The sequence below is a fragment of the Neophocaena asiaeorientalis genome, unplaced genomic scaffold (genome assembly GCF_003031525.2).
Source record: "Neophocaena asiaeorientalis asiaeorientalis breed wild unplaced genomic scaffold, Neophocaena_asiaeorientalis_V1.1 scaffold87, whole genome shotgun sequence".
Taxonomy (NCBI): domain Eukaryota; kingdom Metazoa; phylum Chordata; class Mammalia; order Artiodactyla; family Phocoenidae; genus Neophocaena; species Neophocaena asiaeorientalis.
Window position 1 is genome coordinate 1,277,170 of NW_020175432.1, and position 15,167 is coordinate 1,292,336.

Genomic DNA, 15,167 nt, shown 5'->3' on the forward strand with positions numbered 1-15,167 from the left:
CAGCAACAATGTGTCTGAGACCCCACAGCCCACACCGGCTCCCACTGAGGATGTCAGTACTTGAGCTCATTAAATCAATTCAGGAACTCAGGAGAATCTGTGTCCCTTCATTTCTGCTGAACAAACTCATGATGGTCAACTCGCCACATGGTTCACAAGCCTCTGCTACTTCCGATAACAACCTGGGACGTAGATTTGGTTGGAATCTGAAGGGAAGGAGACGTTTTAACATACCTTTGTAACTGGGCGATCTCTTGACTGATATCATCAAGTTCCTTCACACCAGTAAACTCCCCCGATCCAAGAGAACTCGAACTGTCCTGCAACCAAATTCAGACAAAGAATTACAAATTGACTAGCTGACCTCACCGCACAGCATGGGCTAGTAGGTCTTAGAATAAGGGATAAAATCATCTGTCTCCAGCCCCCAACCTGGGAACCATCTGGGCAGCCCAGACACACCCCGAGAGGCCCTAGTGAAGGCTGGGCAGGCTGCCAGCGCCACCTGGTGGCGGGCTGAGGGAAGTGACGCAAACACGATAGGGATGGGCCAGCAGCTACTCACCGGGATGGGAGTGCCTCTCTCTGAAGGTGGGACCATGTCCGGCGAGAGGACTTGAGGGGGGTCGATGCCTTTACTGACCTTCTGCTGAATGAAATACATAGCTAACGCGAATTGGTCTTTGCTTAACTTCCCCGTTTGCCTCGTATCGGCCAGGGCCCTGGGAGAAATGTGGGGATGCTAATTACACATCACAAACACCAGAATTGGTTCCAAGTACACGGAACCCACACTTCTAAAAAATGGACAACAAAAACGATAAAAACAACGGGCCACAGCTGCAGCTCCTTTTCTACTGAACATCCCCCTCCTGGGGAGCAGTCCCAGCCCCCCCTCCAGAGCGTCAGGGCAGGAGGGGGCTCTTCTTCCAATTGGAGAACCGCCAAGCCCCCACCACGGGCCGAGGAGCCAGTCCCTAGGGAAGCCCTGTTAGCAGCCAGGAGACACGCAACTGGCTTCTGATGGTGTGCAGGCAGTGGATGCGATTCACATTCCTGTGCAAACGGAAGCTGGAGCCGAGTGCACACACTCAGACCCTCAGCTGGTTCCTGCAGCCTTGGGTTATCAGAATGGCCTGAGCCGCTGGTCTTCAATGGGGATGACAAGCAGCATTTGGGGTTGTCATCATGAGGGGACGGGGCCTAGAAAGCCAAGCATGGCTACACAGGGGACAGTCCCTTGCTGCTAAGGTGACCCCACCCTTGTGGCCTTCTGGTGTCCTGGCACATGGGCAAGGCAGTGTGGAAGCTCTGCCACACCCGTGGTCACCGAGAGCTGGCCGTACGGGAAGGGAAGCCTCACGCAGCCAGGACAAGGCCTCCACATCTGTGAAAAATGTCATCCCTTCACTCTGTCCACTCAACACGCAGTCTCCTTCCCACTGCACGTAGTTACTGAGAGAGTAGTGAAACCATGTCCTGATGCAGAGCGAAGAAGAGCCGGGGACGTGTAACAGACTCAGGCCCAAACGCTGTGAGCGAACAGGGCTGGTGGAGATCCCTGTAAATGTCTCTATTCAAGGCTGGTTTTAAAATGTCTGTTCTTGTCACAGTTCAAGGGCGGGGTGTGATAATTTCGAACTGCAACTATTTCTCCTGATTCTGCTGGCAAGGGCCAGTCCTGCTGCACACCCAGCCCACGGCAGCTCTCGGGCTGTGGTCCCATCTCTCTGGCCCGTCCCTGCTCCCTGGTCTCTGAAGGAGCGGGGGCCCCCAGGCCCACGTGCAGGGGTACTCTGTCCGCGTCCACCCAGGGCAGCATTACTGTGCTTATTCTGACACCACGCTGAGTGGCACGGTGCCGGGCACTGCGGGGGACAGGCCTGCGTCCTCGTTTTGTCCCTTCAATCCTTCTTGGCTTGTTATCTCCACTTTGGATATGCTCCCACACCCGGCCACTTGCAAACAAACCCAGACTGTCCTTTCACTGTCCCAGTGGTTATTCTAGAGCTCACTCTTTCGTCCCTGCTTTTTTTCCCTGTATGCAACGCCTTCTGCGTGTTTTCTTTTTAATCCAAGCATATTTGTGATTTCGTTGTGTCATTTACGTATTGTCATGTCACTTACAGGTTGAGATACATGTTATAAATTACTCTATGTTATGATCGGGGTATAATTTGAATTCCGTGCACGTGCATTTCAGCGTGATAAAGGGGGCACTGGATCTGAAGGGCCTGATAGAGACTGCCCCTGACTCGTCACAAGGGGCAAGGCTTCCCACAGTCTTTTGCTAACTGACTAGGTGTCGTGTGCTTCTTGAGAAGGGACAGCCCGTTTTCTCCAGCAGGGCCTCACCGTGTAACGTGGCTATCTCTGAATTACTGTTAAGGATGGTTATTTCCCCAAGTCACAGTGAATTTCACAGCTCTATTTGGAGAGGTTCACCCCTCTGGAATTACATGGAAATTCTCTTCTTACAACTCTCAGGTGAAGCCCTCTAAAGTGGGAGGGCTTTCTCCCCTGAGAAAGCTAGGAAGCGACTTTCACCACTGGCTAGTTACAAAAGGAGCCATCCCGGTGCCATGAAGATCGCTCTGCCAGCCCTGGAGGAAAGTGGGGGTGAAGACGGCTCCTCAACCAGCCCTGAGGTACAGACCAGTCTCACCCTCTCCCACCAGCCGTGTCACTGACCTTCACGGGGCAGGGCCTGTAGGAGAGATGGCCACAGCCCTGATGCCCAGGGTGGCCCTGCCGGAGCCTCTGGGGCCCTTACTGCACCCTCCCACCAGAAGGGGGTGGGGCCGAGCATCTGCACCCTCACTGGCTGGGCTGAAGGCTGCATAACCACTAGCAAGAACTTGCCCCCAGAGCTCTCTGGAGGGACAAACAGGAGACCTTCCTGCTGGAGGAGGGTGAACTGACATGCACGGAATACAGGGTACAGGTCTTTACACTCAGCCCTGACTACCGCTCCCTCCTGTCCTGCTCACCCGCTCCAGCCCTTCACACAGCACAAGTCTCACTCAACGTGTGAGCCACCCACAGCCGTTACTTTCACACAGCGAGACCCCCTGTACTTAGGAAGAGATGTCCATCTATCTGCTCTTACCATATGTGTGCTAGAAGGTTCTGAGTGAGGCCCGAGTGCATGAAGATCTCCTTCACCTCCTGGCCGCTCACATAGCCGTCCAGGTCTAGGTCAGTCTTCAGAAATATCTCGTCAAATCGCATCTTGTCCGCCACTGGCACCACCCAGTTTACTGTTGGCTGAAAAGGTTTTTCAGAAGTTAATCCTCAAGCCTTTTATCACCTGCAAATACACACTATTAAAGTGTTTTCATGCTCATTTTAGCAGAAAACCCTCCACGAGCCAAGAGGGCAGACAAGATCCCTGTTCTGTAAGAGCGGAAACTGAGGCTCAGAGAGGTTAATGCTGACTCGGTCAGTCTTACCCAGTGGCCAGTCTGTACCTCTTTCCACCCCATCACAGTGCCCTGAAATCTTTGTACTGAGAGGGATGTAAAGACGCAGCAGGTCCTTCTACCAATAGCCCTTCCATCCCCGCTGCCTGGGACACGAAGGAAAGCCTTCCACGATGGAAAGTGACCAGCTTCCAGGAGGGGGCTTCAAGTGTACCAGACAGGACCCTCCTGACCACTCATTTTGGAAGGACTGTCTCCCGAGAACGGGCCCAGCACCGATGCCAGCGCTCCTGGCCTTCTGTCCTCCACCTGCAGACCTTCTTTGCAGCAGCAGGGGCATTCTCAATGCCCACAGTTCCAGGATTCTGTACTCCATCCTTCTTTGACCCTGACCCCACTCCCTGCAACACAGCAGACCCCCTGTGAGGTGTCAGTACACACAAGGCACTGACAGGCACTGAGTGAGGCTGATGTGAAAACTGCACCTGCATGACAGGCGGGCACTCAGGGCCCTGTGGTGCTGGTGGGGGAGCCCACGCCTCTGAGGAGCACGCCCACCACCTGTGAGCGCCCCACATTCACGAGGACCCTGCTGTGGCAGACGAAGCTGAGAGCCCAGCGAGCTGCTTTGATTTCAGTGCACTGGGGCTCGGCCACCTCGTGCACCTGTGACCTCTTACACCACCTGCTCCAGTTCTACTTAAGAAAAGCAAATGCCAGGGTCCGCCAGGGCCAGAACACCTCCAACTCAGAGGCATCCAGACCCCTCGGGCACTTGGTGGCAGGCCTCTTCAATTGCTTATTCTGGGTGCGTCATCTCTGACTTTGGGGGCTCCCATCACAGCACGTTTCACAGCGTCTCTGCCCCTTTTTGTAGAGATGTTTCCTTTCATCTGCTTTTCTGACCAGGTCTCTCTTATTATCTAAATCAGTGGGATCCTGATGTGAGCACCAGGAATCCAGAAAGCAATTTTGGGAAGAAAGGGACAACACATTACCCAGGGTTTGGGGTAGGGAGTAGAATGATTTAGGACAGCAAGGATTTATCAAAAAAAAAAAAAAAAAATCATCAGAATTTACGGACCAGATTCAAATTGCAAAAGCTCAGGCAGCGAGAACTGAGATAGCGTTTTACCTGCTGCATTACAGGAATTTTCTAAGCCACCTCAGGTCTGTCATTGAACAGTTCAGAGGAGACGTGAAGATGCACATAAAGGAGCTTTAATGAAGAGGCTTGCTGTCTTTAAGTCAAGAGCCTGGAACGAGCTCATACGCTGACACTGAGATGCCCACAGAAGAAGGAGCAATGGTCAGACAAGCTGAGCTGAGGCGGGATTGGTTTCTGGGTCCCATGGGCCCCAACAGATCATGCCTCTGGGATGATGAGAGTCCAGACATTCGTTGCGCAAACACAATGAACTTGCTGCCTCATTTCTGGGGGTCTCAGGGTATGTCAGCAGCAAGAATCCAATGCCTACTTAGCTAAAAATCTAACACTGAACAACCTCCCCCTTGGAGCTGGGTCTCCCGGAAAGGGCTGGGTTTAAGGTCAGCTTAGCAGCTGTAGGCCTCCAGTCAATGGGAACAGACCATGGTGGCTGGAAGGGGCTTCCCCTCACATATGGCCACGAGAGCTGGACTGGGTGGCCCTCTGGGGGCCCCAGGTACGGTGTTGTTGCCCTGGGGATGAGGAAAGTGGGGGAGGGGAAAGCATGGAACTTGTGGGTCCACAGAAATGCCCGTTCTCATGTCTGCAATTCCACCAGCTGCCCCTCTTCCAAGGGGACAAAGACACCCCCACCTGTGACCCCCAATAGCGGCCACTAGTACAACTGGTCTAGGCAGGGGGGTCAGCAGCATGCTCCTGGGATCTGGGGAGAGCTGCCAGATCACCAGGGGGTGGTATTATGAGGCTGGCTGGCCTGCACCCAACAACAACTTCAGCCCTGCCTGCTTCCTTGTCGGTAAAACATACTCCATCTAGCCTAACCTACAGTACTTAAGAGCTTTCGGCAAGAATTCTGCAGACTCAAGGTGTTGGGTCTTGAAACACAGCAGCTCACGTAGGTCTAAGTAGCTGGCCTCAGCCCCGCTTCTCCGACTCCATCTCACCATCCCCTGGCTAACCCTGCCTCAGCCTTTTTCCGGTTTCAAGGACACACGGAGCGTTTCCACTTCAGAGCCTTGCCATGCACTAGTCCTCAGATGGCTTATCATTCAGGTGTTAGCTCAGATGTCACCGCAGCAGCGGTAGCCTGGCAGCTGGCCCCACCTGCGGGAGCACGCCCCCCTCCTCACCCCGACACTTCCAGGCCAGGCCCTGCTCTGCTTTCTCATGACTCGTGGACCTTCCTTAGTTTACCAATTTGCTTATCGTCTGTCTCCCCACAGAGGGCAGGGGCCCATCGCACAGTCACTGCAGCACCCCCAGGAAGTGCCGGGCATGGCTGGTGAGCTGGCAAAGGTGCCCAGGCTGAGCCATCTGAGGCTGGGCTCCTTCACAGAGAGCCACATACAACTCACCAACCAGAGGCCACGCCTCTCCAACTGGCCAGAGTGGTAAGGGGAGTTGTGTTAGCCCCTATGACCAAGCCTCATCGACCCTCTCTGATCTCTTTTTTTTACTCTAGGATGTGATAAGCTCCTTGAAAATGAGCCTTGCAAGTCGAATATTTAACTTTAAAATTATGTCACTATCAAGAGAAATCACTGTCTCATTATGCCTTTCTCGTTTTCATTTTTATCATATTCCAAACTTGCATGGGGTGCTGGCTGGCCTTCTTGTCACAACTCATTGCTTTGCCTTTGAAACCACAAATGAGGTAGAAAGTAAAGCATGATTCCACATGTAACTCACGTCCTTGCACGTTTCAGACAATCTCCAAGGTGCCCTTTTATAAAGAGCCCATTATGATGCTGCCTTTGCCAGAACAAGAAACGTCTTTTTTGACATATAAGATACTGCCACATGGAGAGCTGGAGCCCCCTCCTGTCTTCCTAACACGAGATGGATACCTCCCTTAATTACCTGATTACTCAACATATTTTTAATGAGCATCAGAGTACCAGAGATTCTTCTAGATGCTGAGATTATAACCAAGAACGAACTCTGCTCTCATGAAGCTAATGACGGGGGGTTGGGGGGGAACTGGACAGATGATACATAATTAACTGCATAACAGGCCAGCTGTGGGAAATCTAGAAGAGAGCAGGTAGAGGGTGGCTGGTCCAGGGTGTGGTCACACCAGGTTCCCCAGATGAGGTGCCCCGTGAGCAGAGGCTCACGACGCCAGGTGCCTCAGTATGCAATCTGGGGACACGCCCTCCCAGCAGAGGGTCTGCCCGAGGCAGGAGGGGCAGAGGGGTGAGTAGTGCTGGGTGTGCTTGGGGAAAGGCGGTATTTATGTGTAAGTGAATGAGAAACTTAATTCTGAATCCCTGTTGCTATGGTCTGAATGTTTGTGTCCCCCGCCTCCCCTCAATTCATACGCTGGAAGTCCTAAGCCCCACTGTGATGGTATTAGGAAGTGGGGCCTTTGGGAGGTGATTAGGTCGTGAGGACAGAGCCCTCACGAATGGAATTAGTGCCCTTAAAAAAGGGACCCCAGGGACTTCCCTGGTGGCGCAGTGGTTAAGAATCCGCCTGCCAATGCAGGGCACACGGGTTCAAGCCCTGGTCTGGGAAGATCCCACATGCCGCGGAGCAACTAAGCCCGTGTACCACAACTACTGAAACCCGCGTGCCTAGAGCCCGTGCTCTGCAACAAGAGAAGCCATCGCAATGAGAAGCAGGGGCACCACAATAAAGAGTAGCCCCCGCTCGCTGCAACTAGAGAAAGCCCGTGCGCAGCAACAAAGACCCAACGCAGCCAAAAATAAATAAATTTAAAAAAAAAAAAAAAAAAAAAAAAGGGACCCCAGAGAGCTTCCATGGCCCTTCCGCCATGTGAGGACCCAGCAAGAGGACGGCCACCTGTGAACCAGGAACTGCCCCACCAAACACCGAATCTGTCGGCACCTCGATCTTGGACTTCCAGCTTCCAGAACTGTGAGAAATAAATATCAGCTGTTTAGAAGCCACCCAGTCTACAGCATTGTTACAGCAGCCAGAGAGGACTAAGAGACACCTATTGTAAAGATTTAATTTAATCACAGACTTTACCCTTCTTGGGTCACGAACTACGTGCTGCTGAGAAACATCTTGCTGGCACTCTACACAGCAGTGCCAACAGCTGCTCCGAGACATGGCCACGCATGCAGAGGGCACCGTACCTGTGTTTGCTTGATACTGTGCTTGGGAGACAGGCTTCCAGTGCTGTTCAGGCTGCTGACGCTGCCGTGGGAAGGCGTGGAGCGGAGGCTGTCTTTCGGTGGGGGGCTGGCAGGCAGGACAGGCACAGCTCCCGGGAACACCGTCTTCTTCCTCTTGGACGGTGGGATGAGGGATGGGGGCAGGGCGGAGGGCACAGGCTCCTTCTCGAGGGCTCGGTACACCAAGTGCATGGCCTGTGAGCACAAAAGAGAACGGCGTTTAGGTGGCGAGGCCCAGGGCCAGGGTGGGCAGAGGGCAGCTCTTTCAAGGGCTGCAGTGATGTGATGAAGACTGCTCTTTTTGAGGTTGCTTCCAAATGGAACACAGTAAAAATAAACCTTTCTGATGAGCTACACTGCCAATGCATAATTTTCTAAGACATATGTTTAATCATGAGAGACTGAAATGAGTACAAAAGGAATACAGTCATGCCAGACTCCACACATGTCCCTTCGCCACACAGCAAGGCCACTGTCTCCAGGTCTGACGACTTTCAAAGTAATGGAACGTGGAAGTCTACAGACTCACCATGAAAGTACACCTTAAACCTATATAGTGCTGTCTGTCAATTACATCTCAAGAAAACTGGAAGGGGAAAAAAAGACACACCATGAGAGCTGCATGTACTTCAAGATATTCAGGAGACACAAAACTACCCAAAAGGGTGTGTGTGCTGAGGATGGACAGGTGGCTCTCCTGCTCGAGGTAGGCAGGGGAAAATAAACTTTGGCTAAAACAAGGATTGAAAAGTCTATTTTAAAAAGTAACAAAACAAAACCAAAATGACAACCTCCCCCCCACCTGCCACTTCAAACTAGTCTTTAAGTTGCTACCAACAGATCATTAACACAGGTAAAAATTTATTCACTTAAAAACTGTACTAAATGCCACTCAGCTAGTGATGAAAAGAAACACAAAATGACACAACTCTAAGACCCACTTATAAAAGAATATAAATCTTGGCTGAAATGATAAAAACAAAAGTAGAAATTCAGGGCTCATGAGGCTATGAGGAGAGAGGCGTGTTCCTGGGTTCACTCCAGGCCAATCACCCCTTCCTGGAGACCACCCCAAAGGCAGTTCAATGATACTAACTAACACCTGAAGTCAAATGCCATCAAAAGAAATACAAAAACAAATAATGAGGGGCTTGGGGGAGGGGGATGGGGAGTTAGTGTTTCATGGGGACGGGGGTTTAGTTTTGCAAGGTAAAAAGAGTTCTGGGGATGGATGGTGGTGATGGTTGCACAACCATGTGAATGTATTAATACCACTGAACCATACACTTAAAAATGGTTATGATGGGACTTCCCCGGTGGTCCAGTGGTTAAGACTCCATGCTCCCAATGCAGGGGGCCGGGGTTCAATCCCTGGTCAGGGAATTAGATCCCACACGCCGCAACTAAAAGGATCCCACATGACACAACGAAGATCCCACACACGGCAATGAAGATCCCACGTGCCGCAACTAAGACCAGGCACAGCCAAATAAATAAATAAATATTTTTAAAACTAACTAAATAAAAATGGTAATGATGGTAAATTTTGTTATGCGTATTTTACCACAATAAAAAAATAATAATGGACAGCTAGTGAAAAGGAACAGGATGATGGAGAAACATGGAAAATGCTCAAAGTAAAAAAGGCAAAACAGAGTCGATGTGTGAGGGAAAAAAACACAACTGAGTACTATGGGGTGTAAGAGATTATGAGTGGAATTGTAAGAGAAATTTATAATTTCCTTGGCAAATGGTTTAAATTTAACCTAGAAGTTTAAAATCTCAAAGGCTTTACACCATAGTATAGTAAGATAATAACAAGCTTTCATTCATGTGTATGTTGTAAAATCACATTTTAAAGACATTTAAAATTCCTAAAACAGAAGATGTGCCTTAGGGATATGGATATAGTTCATCATTCTCTATGACTTAGGAATTCCCAGCTTTTTTTTTTCTGCTTGAACTTAATTACTGTTTATTAGAGCACTGTCCTTATCTACAAGGGGCTACTTTATTCTACTTTGAGATTTAACAGAATGAGATGAGTGAATAAATCTCATGAACGGGAGAGAAAGATCAAAGATGTGAGTAAGGAGAGGGGAAGGGAGAAAGAAAAAGAGGGACAGAACGACATGGGCCCAGGGTGGGGAGGAGAGAGCCAGGCAAAGTCAGTGCAGCAGGCAGCTGGGAGAGGTGAATGGTGAGCTACGGGGGTGTGGAGGGAGGGCAGCTGAATGGGAAGGCAGCCCATAGGACACAAGAGCCCCAATCCTCACATAAATCTAGCACTGCTGCTAAAAGGAGAAGAGGGTGGGAGTGTCAGGGCTCTGGCATGAACAGAAGCAGACGTGGAAGTAGATGGCAGGCTGCTAGGGCACCTGGTGGGCATGTCTACACATATGCCTACTTCCCAGCTCTGTCTGCTGAGAAGGCCTGGAAGGAGTGGCATCGCAGGGGCACTGAGCACCCCAGTGCCCAGATCCTGGTTTCTAATACCATTCTCCACTATAAGGAACTGGGGGTCCCTGGAAAAATGGCTGATGATGGAGCTGAAAGAGGGGATGGACAGGAAGAGCCAGGAAAATCCCATCATGCCAAAAGTAAGCAAGTGCTCAAGAATGATATGATGTGACCAAATGACAAAGGAGTCAGCTGGGAGGAACTCCCAATGGGCAAAATAAATCATGCCAGTAAAGGATTATAAACCATGGAACAGAGAACAGAGGACACCTCCATAAGTCCACTCTGATATGAACAAGTTCCTTACAGTAGAAGGCCAGCTAGAAAATGTGCAAGGAATGACAGAATTAGAAAATCATCATCTGGCAACTACCAGAAACCTGACTGATTCAGGTGAGACTCCTGGGAGGATGCAAGAACTAGCGGGTGAGAGTTGTAGGGGTAACAGGGTATTCAGTCTCCACGTGTCTCTCATGAAAGATTGAGCACAAAGGAAAAGAGAGAATCCTGAAGCCTCCACCCCGAACTTGATCAAGGTCGGGTCAAGGTTGACATCAAGGTAGTAAGACATGGAATAAGACATCACATGTTCTATCGATGTCATGTGCCCTGGGGAGAACAAGCATCACCTCGGTGGGGACCTGCCACACAAAAGTGCATGGCCTGGATCATCATCAGGAAACAGCAGACAACCCCACACCGAAGGAGACACTACACACCACTGGCCTTAAAAATGCCCACATGGCCATGAGACACAAAGACAGATGCAGGAGCTGATCTAGATTATAAGAACACGAGGCTGGGGCTTCCCTGGTGGCGCAGTGGTTGAGAGTCCGCCTGCCGATGCAGGGGACACGGGTTCGTGCCCCGGTCCGGGAAGATCCCACATGCCGCGGAGCGGCTGGGCCCGTGAGCCATGGCAGCTGAGCCTGTGCCCCGCAACGGGAGAGGCCACAACAGGGAGAGGCCCGTGTACCACAAAAAAAAAAAAAAAGAACACGAGGCTGTAGTCTCTTTCACTATAAAGGACATTTTGGGAACAACTGGCAAAATGTGAATAATATCCTTAGATTAGATAATAGATTAATACAATAATAGATATATTAATATATAACATATATGATATAACCTAGCATAATAGATACTGTAATAAATTAGACAATGTCAATTTCCTGATTTTGAACTGGACAGCAGTTATGTAAGAGAATTCTCTGGTTTGGGGATACAAACACTGAAGTATTTCAGGATGAAAAGGCCCATGTCTGAAACTTACTTCAAAATGGTTCAAAGGGAAAATTAATTGTGTATACATATCCATGTATACATTCACATGCAAATGAGAGAGAAGGAGAGAGGGAAGGGGAGAGAAGGAGAGGGAGAGAGGGAGAAGGATAAAACAGTGTAGTAAAACAGCAACACTGGGGAATCTGAGTGAAGATTCGAAAGAACTCTCTGTCAAATTACACCCAAATTAGGTCAAAATAAACATTTAAAAAATTAAACAAGAAACCCCCACATGAGCTGCACATTTGCTTCCTCAGCAGAGTGGGAAAAGAGAGTCACAGCAGGGGCCTACCACAGCAAACTCATCTCTGTCCAGGTGCCCGTCCTTGTCGATGTCACTGAGGTCCCAGACCTGCAAGGGAAGAGAGCAGCAAGGCTTAGCGGGGGGGGGGGGGGGCCAAGGGGTAAAAAAAAGGGAGGAGCGCACCACGGTGGGGGGGGGGGGGGGGGGGTACCAAGGGTTACTGCTGGGAGGAAGGGCCTGTGTGGCAGCACGCATGCCCACCAGAACTCAGATTTTGACTGCACACCAGGGTTAAGACAAGGCAATCAAAATGCATTTAAGAACCAGTCTGTAGGTTCTCTGAAAAACCATCATCCAATGAAGTACTGTCAATTCCAAGATCCTTTCCACCATATTAACATTCATTTTCTCTAACAAATGATCATGATTGTAATCACATCCACCCTGATTTTTAGATTCTTTGGTTTTGGTGCAGGTGTTGCTCTGAACACAAGCCCGCCTTCCCGCCCCCACTGGCTGACACACACACACACACACAGACACACACACATCTAGCCCCTGCCCCCATTCACGGCAGGGCCACGGGAATGCATTTGAGTAGGTCTGTGGGATCTTGTCTCCTCTCCCCTATCAGTGGATGGTGAGAAAGATCCCACAAAATATGCCAGGCTGACCTAGCATCCTGAAAGACAAGGCAGGCATGGATCAAAGGCTGTGTGCTGGGTTTTCTAAAGTACAACCAAGGCACTAGCTTCCTGACCCAAGTCAGCCCTCCAGGACCAGAAGCCTGTCTGACTTGGACAGTGCTGCACATGGCACCAGTGCCCAGAGCCAGGCAGAAGCCCAGGGTCCATCTGTGATGCTACATATGCTGGTACCCGCGCCCCCAATCAATCACTAGGATCTTCAGCCCAGGGATGTTTCTCACATGTGGACCCTCCTCTTCACCCCCTGCTGCTGTGTCCTTGGCTTGGGCCTCTCCAACACTCCACAGAGGCCAGAGCTTCCAGCTGGCCTCCCTGCCTCTAGCCCTATACCCAGGGTAACCACAGGACCTGCTCTAGAATGCACTCTCACCCCACCTCACCCTGCTGACGGCATCAAGTCCCTGTGCACATGGAGACCACTGTGCCCTTAGCTGGTCCCTCAACCCCAGCCCAGTCTCCTGGGACTCCACCTTGATCTCTAGGGACTTCAAATTGTTCGCAGTCCCCTCAAGCATATGGATGCCCTTTTAAAGGTGTCTGGCACTCGGCTGAGTGTTTTATGTCTTTGGTCTCAATTTAAGAAGCAGAATCTCAGAAGAGTAATGTTCCCAAAAATACGGCACATACAGGCCTTCCTAACTCCACAGTCCTCCCTTGCCACAGCACCACTGATATTCGGGGCCAGATCATCTCTGTGGTGGGACATCCTGTGCATTATAGGATACTGAGAAGCAACCATGACCTCAACCTACCTGATATCAGTAACACCCAACCCAGGTGGGACAACCAAAAATGTCTCCAGGTACTGCTCAACATGCCCCGGGGGTAGAACCGCCTGGTGAGAATATCAGCCGTACTCAGCATGCCAGGCTGCCTCTGCTCATGCTGTCTTGTGCCCGGCCTTCTCAACCCGTCATCTGCCACCTGTTCCTTCCCTCTAAAGGCTATAACCCAGGGGCACCTACTCTAGGCAGCCTTCCCTGCCTGCCCTGTACCCTCTGCTCTGGCGGATCAGGAACCTCCCCCTCTACCACTACAGGCTCTGGGGACCACCAGGACCTCATTCCCTTCTGCATGCAACCCTGAGCGACTAACCAGCCACTCTGAAGGACCCCCATTTCCTCACATGGAAAATGGAAGTGACACCATTCATAACAAAGTAGTTGCAAGTACTTGGTGACTTCATTCCTGCAAAGCGCTAGAATAGGATCTAGCACATACTAAGCCCTCAATAAATACCAAGATCTTAACTATTACTTACTTATTTGATCTCCTGGACTGTATTTAATTTCATCCCCATTTTCCCAGTGCTCAGTACAAAGATGGCCCAGAGCAGACTCTGAAAAATGCTTCTGAATGACTAAATGGATGCATAATGCGTGGGTGCAGGGATGCACAGGTGAATAAGTGTGTGCACAGATGCAAGGATGGATGCCTGAGTGCATTGATGCATACCACAGATGGATGGGTGCATGGACACAGATGCATGCATGGGTGTGAATGCACGCATGCATGGATGGGTGCGTGAATGTGGATGCATGCATGGATGGATGGGTGCATGGACATGGATGCATGCATACGGATGCATGCATGCATGCATGAACGGGTGCACGTGTGGGTTGATGCTTGGAGGGAGGGAGAGACCGAGAGAGGAGTAGATGAGAAGTGACCCCTGTGGACAAGAGCTGGAGCCAAGGTAGAAGATCTGCAGAACTCACCCTTCCTAGCCGTAGCTCCCTTTCTAAAAAAGCACACTCCACCTCTGTTGATCTCTTTGTCTTGTTCAGGATTTGGCTCTACAACATTATTACACCCAACTTTCAGGTATTTTGAAGAACTGTCACACTGTGCAGGAGCAGATCACCCCATCCTGCCTCATAAAGACCACTGGTGATCAGCGTGGGTCCCGTCCCCATCATAGGCCTCCGTCTACACCACACCACAGCCAAAAAGAAGACAAAGGGATCTGTGAGGTCCCCTTTCTTAGTGGCCTCATTTCAAAACAAAGTCCTATCTGGATCCTATCAAATGGGCCAGTATCTGCAAAAGTGATATTCAAACAGGAAAATTATTAGGTGAATCCAAGTGGGTAGGAATTTGCACCCTTCCCCATGGTTCTACCAAATGTCATGAGCCAGACCCACAGGCGTGGCCTGGGGCAGCAGGGACCATGCTCCACCCTCCTGCTCTAGGTCTGCACTTGCCACACCAGCAATTCCATCCAGAGAGATGACAACATCCATCCCCTCTCGACCCAGAGCGGGAAGCTCAGCACAGAGGTAGCCGTGCAGAACTGGGCTTTGTGCACAGAGCAAACATGAGGGGCCATAACGCAAACCCATTAGAAGGAAAACAGTCTGGTTTAGAAACCTGTATCTAAAAAACTTGTATTTAATAGGAAGAAAACTGAGGCTTTTTTTTTTGTTAATAAAAATGGGGGGAATGCATAAAATTTTATCTAAACTTGCAGCAGAATTGAAAGTACCTTTACCTTAGGTTCATAGGCAGGAAAAAACAAAAGTTAAAAATAGAAAAGAAATACAGACATATATGCCCATACTCTTCCCCTAGAAGCACAATGCAGAGGGGGAAGTCACAGTCTGCGTTTGAGTCCCAGCTCTGCCTGCCCCGAGCCCTGGGTAGTGAGTGCACTTCTCAGGCTGCTCCCCATGTGTGCTGGGGAGCCTCTGTGAGCTGCACCCTGTGAGGCCCCAAGCCAGCCCAACTGCAGCAATTGCT

General features: G+C 50.4%; 1 protein-coding gene across 14 annotated transcripts in view; it reads right to left on the reverse strand.

Moving 5' to 3' along the window:
* The window catches only part of EPS15L1 (epidermal growth factor receptor pathway substrate 15 like 1), a 101,404-nt gene that overhangs the window by 52,186 nt on the left and 34,051 nt on the right, over positions 1-15,167 (reverse strand). For all 14 annotated transcript variants that reach the window (XR_003006230.1, XM_024767620.1, XM_024767614.1 and 11 more), the window contains 5 exons: positions 11,770-11,829; positions 7,695-7,928; positions 3,110-3,267; positions 566-722; positions 235-320 (listed from right to left, as the gene is read on the reverse strand). Coding sequence is in view for 13 of the 14 variants with exons in the window: in XM_024767620.1 (XP_024623388.1) it covers positions 235-320; positions 566-722; positions 3,110-3,267; positions 7,695-7,928; positions 11,770-11,829 (695 nt within the window). In the remaining variant the exon portion in view is untranslated. The remainder of the gene's footprint in view (positions 1-234; positions 321-565; positions 723-3,109; positions 3,268-7,694; positions 7,929-11,769; positions 11,830-15,167) is intronic.